At 48.4% G+C, this 15,120-nt stretch overlaps 1 protein-coding gene across 2 annotated transcripts; it reads left to right on the top strand.

Moving 5' to 3' along the window:
• The first annotated feature begins 528 nt into the window (after positions 1-528).
• PGD (phosphogluconate dehydrogenase) lies at positions 529-15,120 on the top strand. 2 transcript variants are annotated; one of them, NM_001009467.2, is given in 13 exon segments: positions 574-651; positions 1,245-1,320; positions 2,004-2,183; positions 3,704-3,769; positions 4,611-4,729; positions 6,682-6,751; positions 8,927-9,061; positions 10,784-10,973; positions 13,270-13,400; positions 13,647-13,780; positions 14,130-14,229; positions 14,376-14,498; positions 14,593-15,109. In NM_001009467.2, coding segments are annotated over 13 exon segments (1,452 nt in total). In that variant the 5' UTR covers positions 574-643; the 3' UTR covers positions 14,713-15,109.

The following is a 15,120-nucleotide window of genomic DNA, read 5'->3' as shown; positions in this document are numbered from 1 at the left end:
TAAAGTCAGGAGGTTTATCCTAAGGGCTGATTGGCTTGTGCATAGCGGGGCAAGTTTAGGCAATATCCAAAGTCTAAGTCTGTTTGCCCGGTACCTTTGCAAAAATGGAATTCTTTTACAAGATGGAGTAGCTCAGGGCTCTACAACCTCGGGCCCTGTCCAGGGTGGAGCAATTCCACGCATAATCCCCAGAGTGTGCGCGGCGGAAGGGAGTGATGGACACTTGGACAACAGGCGTCCAAGTGCCCGCTGCACTGGAAAGGGCGGCCCGACGTGAGCCACCACTCTTCCGGACCGAGGCTCAGAGCAGAACTCAGGCCCTAAGTGTCCTTTGCCTGGGACCCGCGCCACGCCCCCGCGGGCGAGCAGGCGATGTCATCGATGTGCTCGGCGCTCTCCTGAGCCAGCCCTAGGAGTGGGCGGGCCTACTTTCCTCAGGTGGTCCAACAGGCGCCGGGCCGGACCAATGAAGTGCCATCAAGACTACGCCCCATCCTTCCGATTGGCCAGCGCTGGAAAGCCGCGGCCAAAGCCTCCGGGGGCGAGCCGGATCGGGACTCATCCCGGGTCGTCCTCGCCGTGCGCTCCCTGTGCTTCGGGTCTGCTTGCTCCAGCCTGCTTTGCCGCCGCCGCCATCGCCGCCATGGCCCAGTGAGTGACCCCGCGGGTGGCCAGGGAACTTTCTGGAGGCCGGCGCGGACACCGGAGTCGCCCCTGAAGTCGCCTCGCCCCGGGGGTCTCCAGAGCCCGGCCTCGTGGCGCCCGGAGCCCGGGACCTCCAGAGAAGCGCCGGACCCCATGCCAGCCCCGCGGCTTCGCCTTTCCTGGGACCCAGCCCCTCTGCGCCTCGCGGTGACGCGGGCGGATCCCGTTCCTAGGAAAGGAGAGAGAGGAGGGGACAGGCGTGGCCGAGGGCAGCTCGGGCCCCTGGACGGCCCGCCTGCGGAGACGGAAGGCCTCGGACGCGTCATCACCAGCTCGACCGTAGCGCAGAAAAGACTCTGCCGTGAACCCCCTCCTTGTGCATGTGTCGTTGGTCCAGGAGAGCTTGGGGACCCGCGAAGTGGTTGATGGGGGGTGGCCTGAAGGCTGCAACCCCGGGGTCTAACGTGCAAAAGGAAGGAGTGGGCTGGAGGAAATTTAAGACGAGTTGTTAATTGTATCAAAAGCTAGAAAACTCTTTTGAGTTGTGATGAATTAAGTGCAACTGACAAGCTTTCTTTGTTCCTCTTCCCCTCTTTCAGAGCTGACATTGCCCTGATTGGACTGGCTGTCATGGGCCAGAACTTAATTTTAAACATGAATGACCATGGCTTTGTGGTAAGTGGGAAGGGGCACACTCTTCCCTTAGGGGTCCTCGGTGCCTTAGCCTGAGTGCTGGGGACTGTTCTGATTTGAAAGATCCCTTGTAACTTGGAATGTGGTTCTCTTTCTATGTGCTCTGTTGCTGCTTAACATTTTTGCAAGAGAGAGAAGCCCCACTTTACATGTGAGGGTGGGAGGGCCCACCCTACAGTCCTCTCAGGAAGGAGTCCTGCTGAATGGATCTGCCCATTCTGTAAGGTGGCCTTGAGTAAACCTGCCCATCTCCTGAGGAGGAGAAATTCCTCCGAAAGCGTAGATCTCTAACTTTATTGCCTAATAGGATCTGGAGAAAAGTTCGGGTGTGAGTACTAAACTGGCTTAAATACAAGGATTATCAGTGACAAAAGGTAACAGTCTGGAGCTAGCCGGTTCCCAGATATAAGTCCTAACCAAATAGCGACAGGCTCTGGCCCAATATGTTACGGGTAGTTGACCTTTGCTTATATCCAGTCCTTTGCTTTTTTATCCTATTATAATTAACTTTACAGTGATCCATCAGCACTTGGTTGGAGAAAAGTTAGAATCAGGGTCCTCCCTTCCCAAAACCTTGGGCTGTATAGAAACCCATTGTCCCTTGATCCTCAGTCTGAAGGTCTTCTATGTCCTAGGTCTCCTAATCAGGCCCCTTGTCCTTCTAGGTCTGTGCTTTTAATAGGACAGTCTCCAAAGTTGATGACTTCTTGGCTAATGAGGCGAAGGGCACCAAGGTGCTTGGCGCTCACTCCTTGGAGGAAATGGTGTCCAAGCTGAAGAAGCCACGGCGGATCATCCTGCTTGTGAAGGCCGGTCAGGCCGTCGATAATTTCATTGAGAAACTGGTGAGGCCGGCCGTCTCCTAGCTGCCGCTCATCTGGCAGGACTTCCTTTAGCTGTTTCGTTGCTTTTTGGTTAAGGACTTGTGTCCCTTTTCAGTTTCTAGGTGCAGTCTGCTCACTTCTGACAAAACTGCTGCTTTAACGACTCAGTGGTGGTTAACTTGATTGGCGCTAATTAAGTAACTATATCCTTGGGTGACAATAATTCTTTGTATATAAAATTCTGAGGCAAGAGACATGTCAGTAAGAATTTATTATCAACCAGAATAGAAATATCAGTAATCTCAGCGAACTCTATCTTTGATGTTCAAAAAAAACTTCCAGTTCTGGGACTTCCCTAGAGGTCCAGTGGTTGAGACTCCACTATGCCTCTGTTAAAAAAGAAAAATGACCTAGAGAAGAAGAACGTTGTGATAAATGACACACCAGATTTTTTGTGTAGTAAGATGTCAGGCTGCCCAGGATTAGTTCAGACAGAATGAACTGGAAAATTGCAGAGTACTCTTCAGTGTGTGCGTGTGAGAGAGTCTGACTCGTAGGAAACCCCTGGACTGTAACCCACCAGGCTCCTCTGTCCATGGAATTCTCCAGGCAAGAATTTGAAGTGGGTAGCTGTTCCCTTCTCCAGGGGATCTTCCTGACCTAGGGATCGAACCTGGGTCGTCTGCATTGGAGGCAGATTCTTTACCATCTGAGCCACCATGGAAGTCCACTCTTCAGCACAGGACAATATTAAGTAATGTAAACTGGAGCCTTGTCGGGGGAGGTTGAATAATGAATCTCCCTTGTGGGAGGAGACTGAACGATAAAGCCAGCTTAGTTGGTGAGCCATGGGAAGATATTCTCATTCAACGCCTGGTCTTTTCCTGCCATCTTCAAATGGTGGTGATCAAATCATTTATTCATATACCAAACCATTAGATATTTACTGGACCCACTTTCTGTTCCAGGCAGAGATTTTATAGATCTTTTAAAACTAATCCAATCTAGGAATATAAATCAGACACGTGGTACCCATTGGAAATAAAAAATTTTCCAAGTAGGATTTGTTTGTTGTAAAAATCTTAGTTAAAAAAATTATTTCAGTTGTGGAGAGTTCTGACTGGGTTTGCTTGCTAGCCCTAAGCTTTTAAATAGGGTTTCCCTGGCTTGGTGGCCAGACGGCAAAGACTCTGCCAGCAGTGTGCAAGACCTGGGTTCTCTCTCTAGGTTCGGAAGATCCTCTAGAAAAGGAAATGGCAAACTTCTCCAGTATTCTTGCCTGGAGAATTCCATGTACAGAGGAGCCTGGTGGGCTACAGTCCAAGGGTTTGCAAAAGACTCAGATGTGACTGAGTGATTGACACTTTGACTTTCAACTCTAGCCTCAAAGAGGATTGTTGAAGATTAAACTTTATACACACACAGACACACACTTTCAGGCTGGGTTTATTTGGGATAAATTCTTGTTTGTTTTAACTGGTCAAGGTATATTTATTTTTGTCTTTCATTTCTTTGCCTTAATGCTGGTGTCTGGTTAACAGGTACCTTTGCTAGACATTGGTGATATCATCATTGATGGAGGAAATTCTGAATACAGGGATACCATGGTGAGTGTTCCTCAGTCCACATTCTTCTAGGTTCTGGGAACATTTTAGAAAAAAGTAGCAGCACTGCACATGTAATGGGAGAGATGACCTGCTTCTGTGGTTCTGATTCTTTGGGGACTGGCCGTCAAGACATACCTAATGGATGAGGTTCTCACTGGTCATGCATGTAACTCAGAAGCATGACTGCTGCTTAGACTCAGCAGGCTGGGCGTTTATGCCCATGTCCCTTTCTCTTCACCAATCCGTGATACATCATTGGGCAGTGTGGGTGAGGACTGCTGCTCTAATGGTTTCATGTGCTGGGAAAGTCCCGGTACAACCTAAGTGTCTGTAAGTCATGCTTGTATTAAACCACCTCTTCATTGAGTCTATTGTACAAGGTCTGTAAGGTGAGAATGTATGTTTGGCTGTATTATTTCCCTTTGGGTTGGTTTGGTTTAGTTGCTAAGTTGTGTCCTACTCTTGCAACTCCATGGACTGTAGCCTATCAGGCTCCTCTGTTCATGGGGATTCTCTAGGCAAGAATACTGGAGTTGGCTGCCAGTTCCTTCTCCAGAGGATCTTCCCGACCCAGGGATCGAACCTGGGTCTCCTGCATTGCTGGCAGATTCTTTACCAACTGAGCTATGAGGGAAGCCCTCCCTTTGGCTAGCTATCTTAAACGTCCATGGATTGTTTTTTTTTTAAGTTCCCAAACTGAGGGAATTAAATATCTTGAATGGCCAGGTTATTCTTGGATTCTTGGGTCACTGAACTCAAATGTGGGATGTCCATACCTGTTTCATATGGTGGGAGAAACTGATTTTAGGAAACATGATGAACTTCTTTTTCTTTCCTGTAGAGACGGTGCCGAGACCTCAAGGATAAGGGCATCTTATTCGTGGGGAGCGGAGTTAGTGGTGGAGAGGACGGGGCCCGCTATGGCCCGTCGCTTATGCCGGGAGGGAACAAGGAGGCCTGGTGAGTACCGTGGGCACCACCTGTGTGGGCACAGGGAGCTGGACCTGGAGATGTGTGGGTGGAGGCCAGCCCTGCCACCCACTCTCCTCCGTGCAGTCTGAGTGATGGGAATGGGAGATGCTGGACATAGTCTTTTATGATTTGTTGCTTTGATGTAATGTGTGTGCCTGTTTCTCTTTTCCTTTTTTTCTCTGTTATTTCCTCCAGTACCGATAATGGAAGTTCTAAGTAGGCTTCAAGGGTTCAGAGGCTTTAAGAAGGCAGCTCAGATAATGCACTGTCTGGGCTTAGGAGTAAGATTTGCCTCTTCAGCTCAGATATGGTGTAGTTAATCACTGGGAGTAATGGCAGTCAGAGAGGGCCTCTTTCGTTCCCTGGAAACCAGGTGGAGTTTTTTCTTAACTAAGGAAGAAACGAGTTTTACGTTGCTCACTGTGCTGTGTGTAAGAGGACAGGTAGTTGGCTGGAAGGGAGGTGCTCTTATGATGAAACAGGTGGGCTGTGTGAGACACAGGGGTTGGGGTGATAAGCCAGGTAGAGGATTAAAAATGAAAAGATGCAAGTAGTTAGTTATGTGTAACTTAGACTGAGGGAAACACCACTGCTGAGGCTACAGAAAAGAGAAAGCCAGACAGAGGACAATAGATGGAGCAGAAGAGAAAGAAATAGAAAAGGAAGGATCCCTGTGAGGGAGACATGGACAGGTAATGTGCTTTTTTGAATGAATTTGGTTTCCATATATTGTAGACTTATATTAGGCAATAAAGTAAGGTGTGATCGGGGGACTTCCCGGGGAGTCTTACGGTTAAGACTTTGAGCTTCTATTGTAGGGTGCATGGGTTTAGTCCCTGATTGGGGAGCTAAGATCCCACATGCTTTGAGGCTTGGACAAAAAAAGTTAAAAAAAAAGAATTTATTTAAAAAGGAGTGATCAAATCCAGTCCCCAGAGATGAGGGGTTTATTGGGGAAGATTATTCTTTTAATTACTCCCCTAACGATTAGTTAGTTAGTTCATTCGCTCAGTCATGTCCCACTCTTTGTGACCCCATGGACTGCAGCACACCAGGCTTCCTGTCCATCACCAACTCCCGGAGCTTATTCACTCATATCCATTGAGTTGGTGATGCCATTCAACCATCTCATCCTTTGTCCCCCCTTCTCCTGCCTTCAGTCTTTCCCTAATGATTCTCTTCACTGTGTTAAAATCTAGAGGCAGAGGCCTTCCTCCTTCTCAAAAGCTTAAAAATATTTACCTTGGGTACTGCCCAGTGAGGGCTGTTAGAATTGGCAGACAGTACCCACGAAAATGTTATACAGACATTCATGAGTGCCCCAGTTCCCATGAATACGTTTTCCTGACTGGCCCATCAGGAGCAGAAATGGTCCTTTTACCTGAAAAAGTGAGTCAAGCTCAGGGAAGCTCCAAAGGGTTAAAGTGGAGCTGCCTCGGCCCCTCGTCCTGTGCAGCGCTGTCAGATTTCGTGTCTTCACCAGATCCCTTTTGTGAAGTAGCCTGTATTGGTTAGCAGTGAGAACAGAAGGAGCAGGTGTCGGGAGGTACAGGAGGCGTGCAAGGAACGCAGAGCAGCTGCTTTTTCTCCGAACGATAAGGAGTACAGCTCTTGGAAGCGCTTCCGGGTTCTGTCTGTCCGTGATAACATCATTCCAGACAATAGAAGGCTCTGTGGGAACGATGGGGATCGCACAGAAGTTTCTCCTCAGGCCTTGCTGACCGTTCCACCCAGGCTTTTTGTCTCCTATCTCAAATCAGATAGTCCGCAGCCTCTGACTGGCTTACCTTGAGGACTTAGCTTTTTCATGACTTTTTCCAGGGCACTCCTACCTTCCATTAGAAAGGAAAAATTGGGTGGGAGGGGCTGTCCTTGAGAACTTAAGGGAGCCCTCAGCCCTTCTGTTCTTGGCAGCTGAACCACACGCTTCCCTCCCACAGGCCCCACATCAAGGCCATCTTTCAAGGCATCGCCGCCAAAGTGGGGACAGGAGAACCCTGCTGTGACTGGGTAGGTTCTGGGCCCCACTCGAGCGGTTGGCACCACGGGCAGAGGGTGCAGAGGATCACTGCAGGCCCGGTGGTTTGCTTTGTCACTTGAGTGCCTCAGTCTTTTAAGTCACTATCATAGCTGGTGTCTAAAATGTGGCTATTGTACATTCCTTGTATCTTAATATTCATAACTGGAGGTTGATATTAAAAGCAGCCCTTCTCAATTCATCTAAAATATGGATTCCTTAAAAAAGGATCAGGAAAGACAAGGTGAACTAAGATTTTTTAGTCATATTACTTCATGGCTAAAGAAAGAATGCCAAGGGAATTTCCTGGTGGTCCAGTGGTTAGGACTTCACGATCTCACTGCCATGGCTAGGTTCAATCCCTGGTTAGGGAGCTAAGATCCCACAAGCTGCACAGCCAAAAAAAAGAATGTCAGAATCAAATGTGGAGTTTGCTCCTGGGATGGGTACTCTGTGCTCGCTTAGCACAGAAAAGCTGCAGCTTTTTGCCCTCACGGAATGGGACAGAGGCCAAGGCTAATACTTCCCCTTCCTATATTTAGTGTTATGAATAAAATACATTCTGTCTCTTGTTACAGCCTCAGTCCATCCCATCAGTGAACAAAGTGCTGGGCTGGGGACACCTGAGTTGTCATGCTGGCTCCCCACTAACCAGAACTGTGACATTAGGTGGTCCCTGTGGCCCCTGGGCTTCAGTCCCTGGGGCCCCTGGGCTTCAGTCACTGTGGCCCCTGGGCTTCAGTTCCTGGGGCCCCTGGGCTTCATTCCCTGGGGCCTCTGGGCTTCAGTCACTGTCTTCCGTGGGCTTCAGTCCCTGTGGCCCCTGGGCTTCAGTCCCTGTCATCCATGGGCTTCAGTGTTCTCATTTGTCAAATACGGGGGTTGGGCTGGGTGACCTCCAAGATCACTTTAGCTCCTAATCCCCTGGAATTTTATTCTACTTGCCATTTTTATGATGTTTTGTTTTACATGAGATAAAAGTAGGGATGAAACAAGAACTCAAGGACACAGGGAATGAGGGGCCCTCCCCATGCCTGGGCCTGATAGGGCCTGGTGACTAAGCTGCCCTCATACTTTAACCCGTGGTCACTGAGGTCAGTCAGAACCCCTTGTGTCAAGAAGGGCTGGTGCTGTGATTCAGAGGACTGGGTAAGTTCCTCACAAGTGTGGAGGATTGGGAAGGGAGTGTGTTCCTTGAATAAATTGCTACAGTAAAAATGAAGGTGCAGTGGCAGTCATTTTTTCTTAGATGCATTTAGGACATAACCATGGAGAAAATAGCAGTACTTGCCTGTGTATCTTGGTCAACTCTAGTTGATTTTCCATAGCGCCAAGCCTTACCCTTAGGTTATTGAAACAACTGGTCTAGACACTAAAAGCGGGCCCCCCTTAGTTCAGTACTGAAGTTACAGGAAGGAAGGGGTGAAGCAAGGTGTTACTAGCCATGTGATTTCACGGCCAAAGAAAGTGTCAAAACCAGGAGAGGGTAGGTCAGCAGTGGAAAGGTGGGCGGAGGAAGCCTCCGTGTAAGGGTGACTTGGGATGGCATTCCTCCCGGCTCTGCAGCTGCGGGGACGCCGCTTGGGCCATCAGCACCGTCCAGGGGCAGGCACGTTCCGGCACGTCCCCGTCCTGGAGATTGCAGCACCTGACGTGCAGTCTGAGGCCCCGTCACCCTCCCTGTCCAGACTCCTTGTCCTCCAGCCAGTTTTCAGGTACTCTGGCTTCCCCTGTGGCTTGTCCACAGGGACAGAGGAGGGTGTCACTTGGACTAATGCTGGTCACCACACTAAGTTAAATTTCTCATCATAAATTCACAGACTGGTATTGTGGTTTTATAACCTTGCTGGCTTTATTATATATCGGTACCTTGTCCACTCTGGCACCCTGCCGAGAACACATTTCTGGGCTTACATGGTTGAGGGCCAGACCTTGCATCTGAGGTCTCCTTACCCCTCAGTGGCCATTACAACTCCACAACATTTCTATATTGTTTAAAGTACAAGTGGTTTAATTGGCCAGCTTCTTTTCCCCTTGCAGTTGAAAATACTATGGACACTTCTTCATTCTTTTTGTCTGGGGAGGGAGCCTGGCCAAAGAATCAGACACGGGCTCCTCTGGTGTGTTCTGTGGGTCCCTGAAGGCCTCCTGGCTTGTGGCTCTAACAGGTGGGGGACGACGGTGCAGGACACTTTGTGAAGATGGTGCACAACGGCATAGAGTACGGGGACATGCAGCTCATCTGTGAGGCCTACCACCTGATGAAGGACGTCCTGGGCCTGGGGCACAAGGAGATGGCCAAGGTGAGATGGCACGAGGAGGTGGCCAGGGTGGGCAGGGGCGGGGCAGGAGTGCTGCGCGCTCGGTCGTGTCTGACTCTGCGACCCCATGGACTGTAGCCCGCCAGGCGCCTCTGTCCGTGGGGATTCTCCAGGCGAGAATCCTGGGGTGGGGTGCCACTTCCTTCTCCAGGGGATCTTCCCGACCCAGGGATCTAATCCACGTCTCCCGCATCGGCAGGTGGTTGTTTTTTTTTTTTTTTTAATCACTAGCACCACCTGGGAAGCCCCAAGGTGGGTAGCAGTAAATTCTTGCTCACTCTTTTTTCCCTTGATCATTCTGGTGGCCTGGCTGGACTCAGCCTAACCCAAGGGCTGCTCTCAGTAATAGGATCACAAAATTTGACAGGCGGTCCCTCAGCCAGGGGCTCTTGATGGTAATCACCACCCTCACGAGGGCCCTGACGGGGTTTTAGGGCAGTGTCATTCAGCTGCAGGGTCCCTCATGGGAGGAGCAACAGAAGCCCGTTTTTCTGATCAAGGTGTGACTGGCTGACAGTTGATCAAAAAGCTAGAGACGGAAACAACTATTTCCCTGAACATTTTATTATGAAAGTGTTCAAATATACAACACAACTGAAAGAATTTGAGTGATCACTTACATACACACAACCTAGACTAGACCACTAACACTTTACTATATTAAGTACTTGCTTTATTGAGTATCTGTCCATCCCTCTATTAGTTTTATTTTATATAAACAAATATATTTTATATATATTTGAAATATATACTTCAAAGTAAACTGCAGATGTTAGTACTCTTCAGATACTTCAGCATCATTAAATAGGCAAACATTTATTTTTTGGCCGCATAAGAGGTGGGATCTTAGTTCCCTGACCAGTGGAAGTCTTAACTACTGGACTGCCAATGAAGTCCCCTATCCTGAGCTTCCACTGCACAGGACATGGGTTCCATCCCTGGTTGGAGAACTAAGACCCTACATGCCTTACAGCACAGTCCCCAAAAAAGAAAATATAGGCAGGTATGTTCAAAAGTTCATTCACCCATCATTTTATGAGTGGGCCCTTTTAAGTATGGCCATGCTGATCAGCATTCTAGTCAACCTTCTCATCTAGAGTTCGTCCTTTGAGTTATTTCCAGTGGAACATGATTAAAAGACGCTTACTTGCAAGGTACACAGTGCAGAATCCTTCCAGATTCTCTACTTTTCCTCCTAGTTTTTAAATGTGTCATCCCCATGTACCTTGTTTTACTGACTTTTCTTTATTCTTTCAAAAACAATGACTTAGTTTTCTTAGAAACATTACTGTTTTGTGTGTGTTCATACTTAATTGGTTTACATGAGTACTGTATTACATGCCAGGCACTCTTCTATGTTGGGGATGCATTAGTAAACAAACTAATCCTTGCCCTCATGGATCTTGAGAAGACAGACAATAACGACTGATTATAAAAAGCTAGTTCATGATCATCATTGTAAAGAAAAGTAAAGGGATGTAAGAGGCCGCTTTCCAGACTGATTGATGGAGAAGTGTTGGGGTGAACTTAGCTGGAGGGAGAAGTGTTGGGGTGTCCTGGAGAGGAGCCGGGTAGCTTCTGGTGTTGAGCAGGTTGTGAGCGCCCGTCAGTATTGACAGGGGAGAAGGATGAGTCCATTAAGGGAGTGTCTCCTGTATAACCCTGGTTTCTCTCACATTGTTTTCTTTCATGTCTTGCACACAGGCCTTTGAGGAATGGAATAAAACAGAGCTGGACTCATTCCTGATTGAAATCACAGCCAGTATTCTCAAGTTCCAAGATGCTGATGGCAAACACCTGCTGCCAAAGATCCGGGACAGCGCAGGGCAGAAGGGCACCGGGAAGTGGACCGCCATCTCTGCCCTGGAGTACGGCGTGCCCGTCACCCTCATCGGTAATGCTCAGCTTTTGGCTGAGCCTCTGTCTTGGCTTTGATCAAGTGCAGTCTGCTCTTTATGCATTTGCATAAGGTTACAGTGTGAGAGAGGCTGAAGCTGCCTTTGAATCTCTTCTTTGTAATCCTTCTGCCAGTCATGTGAGCTTTGAGATGAATTCCAGAATCACTGTCTTTTGCAGTTTGACTTTGAGGATTTTTTTTTTTTTTGGCTACACTGCTTAGCTTGTGGATCTTAGTTCCCTGACCAGGGACAGAAGCCGGGGCCCTGCAGTGAAAGCACTGAGTCCTAATCACTGGGCTGCCGGAGAAGTTCCTGAATCATTTTAACATTAGTGATTTAATTATAGTCAGTGACCTAAGGTCTTTTTAATAGGAAAGGTAACTGTAATGGAATTTTTCATACGACAGTTCACACAATAATAAAAGCTTAGGTACTCAACATTTATTACTATTTTGCTAAGGTTTTATTACTTATGTGTTTCCAATCCTTTAATATTTCTTTCCTAAGTTCTTAGAAGAGTACTACTGTCCTGAAGTTGTCTTATATTTTTCCCACCCTTGTTTTTTTATCTTAATGAGCGAAACATCAAACTCAAAGATGTAGAGAGAAGGAAATAATCAGCAGAGATAAAAATACCAAGAGGATAAACAGAACTGCATGATGGTTCTTTAAGAGTAAAATGGGACTTCACTGCAGGGGGCACAGGTTCAATCCCTGGTCGGGGAACTAAGATCCTACATGCCTTTCTATGTGGCAAAAAAACCAAAAAGGAATAAAATAGATACATCTGGCAAGATTGAAAAGAAGAATGAAGGCAGACTCTGGCCTGTTTACTGACAGGCTGTTCATTGCTCCTGGCAGAGTGGTTCCCCAGGACTGTTGGCTCTTCCAGACATGGGTTGCCTTTCCCTCCTAATCTCCTCCCACTTTGGTTTCATGGTTAATTACACTTCACTGTTCACATTGAACAGGGTGGTTGCAGGCCTGGTGAGGAGGGAAGCAGTTAGTCCAGCTTTACAGAGAAGGAAGTGGACTGCTAGTTAGCTAATCTGAATACCATCCAGGGGCGGGCCACAGGACCAGTAACTGGGAGCGGTTCATTCATCATTGACTCAAATATATGAGTATTAGAGCCCTCAAGAGAGTCCTACTCGGATGTTTCAGAGACTTTGTCCCTTCCTAGTGGACGGCAGGCAGGCTTCCTCCCTGGCCAGGTGCCATTCTTGCTTGCTGAACTTATGGGGAAGCGAGTCTTCTGTCTAATCTTTAAGCAACCCTGCGGTTAAACCACGCTTGCCTTCTTGTGCCTGTTGTCTTTCGAAGCCTCTACCCAGGACTGCTAAGTCATCATGTGTGTGCAGGAGTCCAGAGAGGCGGACAGGGCCAAGGAGACACCCGCTCTCAAGTCTATGGCCAGAATCCTTTCCTCAAAACCGAGTCCCCTGTTAGTTCCTAAAGGTTTTACTTCATGTTGTCTGTTGGGGAAAATGGTCAATTATCCTAATTTTGCAAATTGTCAGTTGGGTGAATATTTATAAGTGATGATTTTTAAGATACCAAATGGTCTTGATATTAAAATACTATACTGAGGGACTTCCCTGGAGGTCCAGTGGTTAATACTCTGCACTTCCACTGTAGGCACGTGGGTTCAATCCCCAGTCAGGGAACTAAGATCCTCTATGCCACCTGCCTCATCAAAAAGATAAAATACTATATTGAAATTTTTTTTTACTCAAATGAAATAAAACTGTTAAACTGCAACGATGATCATGGATATACTGAAAATTAAACTGTAAGAATTAGAAAATGTAGTTTTATGAAGGTTGAAGTCTGTGTTACTTCTGAATGTACTGGTTGTTTCAAAGTTGTGGGTATTAGTGCTTAAAAGAAAATAAATTGAGTTATTGATGAGCATTTAAAAATTAAAGTCCTCCCAGCTGAAACAGAAATCTTACTGTTGGACCAACACCGAGTCCATTCTTAATAATAGTGATTTTGCTGCTTCGTTTTTCCCCTTAAAGCACCCCCTTTGAATTTCATGGTGGTCTTTGTGGTTGAATATCCACGTTTATATGGAAGACTGATTTGGACTTTTCATTTTCAGATTAACTGATTTGAGCTTCTTTTGAAAGTTTGTTTTAACTCTGGTGGCCTAAGGTTGAAGCTGTCAGCTCTTTGTAAAACTGAGGTCGTGCTCCACTTCTCCCCTCACCCACTCCGGCTCCAGCGCTCCTCCTCGGGTTCTGTGTGTGCACATTGGTGACACATTATTTACCCCCTGCCCCCACGCAGGAGAAGCTGTCTTCGCGAGATGCTTATCATCTCTGAAGGACGAGAGGATCCAAGCCAGCAAAAAGCTGAAGGGGCCTCAAAATATCCCATTTGAAGGAGATAAGAAATCATTCCTGGAGGACATTCGAAAGGTGGGGTGCAGGTCCCATGGGGGGGAGATGCTGCCGGAGAGCATCTTGAGGCCACATGAAGGGGGGCAGTCCAGCCTTGCCCTTTGATCGGATCTGCAGCCTGTGCTAAACTGTAGGCCTTACACTGCTGGGGGTGGGGATGAGGCAGTAGGATCTGTGCTGCTGGGGGGAATGGGGAGGGGGCAAGGAGGATAGGGCATCCATGTGCTGGCTGCAGTTCTGATGAGTCTTGGTGTCCATCTTCAGGCCCTCTATGCTTCCAAGATCATCTCTTACGCTCAGGGCTTCATGCTGTTAAGACAGGCAGCAACTGAATTTGGCTGGACCCTCAACTATGGCGGCATCGCCCTGATGTGGAGGGGCGGCTGCATCATCAGGAGGTGAGTGCTGGTAGGGGAACCAAGGGCTCAGGCGCTCTCAGAAGGGCTTTCCTGGAGCTGTACACGGAGTCCTCTTGCTGGCAACCAGGCAGCTTTAGGTGTCACCCCACCTTCCTGTGTGTCAGTTACTCGAGGGTCCACACTGCCCCGTCTAAAGTGTGCCCTCTGCCCAGACCTCTCGCGACCTGGCCTCTGGTGTTCCTGGTCTGTACAGCAAGTTTTGGGGGTGGGGTCAGGAGGACAGGTGCCTTCGTAGCTCGCTGGGGTTTCTGTTACTTCCCCTCCTTTCTGCCAGACCGTCAGCCTGCTACTTGAGATTCATCGACTTTCTCTCTCTTGGTTATTTCAGTGTATTCCTGGGAAAGATAAAAGATGCATTTGATCGAAACCCAGGACTTCAGAATCTATTGCTGGATGACTTTTTTAAGTCAGCTGTGGAAAACTGCCAGGTGTGTAGCCCAGAGTTGGGTGGTACGGGAGTGCCGTCTCAGTGGGTTTTGCTCTGAAGGGCATCTGCTTTTTCACACATGCCTGAAAGTCTGTTGTCTTTTCCGAGAGCTAGTCACTAGTTTCTGGCTTTGCTTTTCTGGCTCAGGACTCCTGGCGGCGGGCCATCAGTACTGGTGTCCAGGCAGGCATTCCCATGCCCTGCTTTACCACTGCTCTCTCTTTCTACGATGGGTACAGACACGCGATGCTGCCGGCCAACCTCATCCAGGTAAGCTTTAGGGTGGGTGGTAAACATCCACCTGGGTGGTGCCCGGAGTCCCGTGCCTGCCTCTGTCCTAACCAGCCTGTCCCTTGTTCTCCAGGCTCAGCGCGACTACTTTGGGGCGCACACCTACGAACTCTTGGCCAAGCCGGGCCAGTTCATCCACACCAACTGGACGGGCCACGGGGGCAGCGTGTCCTCGTCGTCGTACAACGCCTGATGGGCTTCTGTTCCAAGCCACAACTCTACAGACCAGGACATTCCATCTGCCACACAGCACTGCTTGCATGGCCCTCTGCCCTACTTTCTGCTCAGATCTTTTAAAATACCGTGTGTCGTAAGAGACTCCTTTGAAGAGTTGGCCCGAGTCTCTGAGTGTCAAGTAGTTCTGAGAGAACCAGCACGCCCTCTGCCCTCGCCTCTTGGGACGGAGCAGGAGTGGAGTGTGTGCGAGGCAGCTGCCCGAGGCAGCGTTCCCTGCAGGTCCCCTGTGGGTGAGGGAGGCAGCGGCTCTCATCAAGGTGGGGAAGGGTTTTGTAGAATTTGATCAAACTGGAACCTTTGTATCACACACCTGAACTCCCTTTCCTTTTACTTAATAAAAGAAAAAAAACATACACACAAAAAA

The sequence above is a fragment of the Ovis aries genome, chromosome 12, assembly GCF_016772045.2.
Source record: "Ovis aries strain OAR_USU_Benz2616 breed Rambouillet chromosome 12, ARS-UI_Ramb_v3.0, whole genome shotgun sequence".
NCBI classification, from domain to species: domain Eukaryota; kingdom Metazoa; phylum Chordata; class Mammalia; order Artiodactyla; family Bovidae; genus Ovis; species Ovis aries.
Note: the sequence above shows the minus strand (reverse complement) of the source record. Positions and strands in the feature narration are given on the sequence as shown.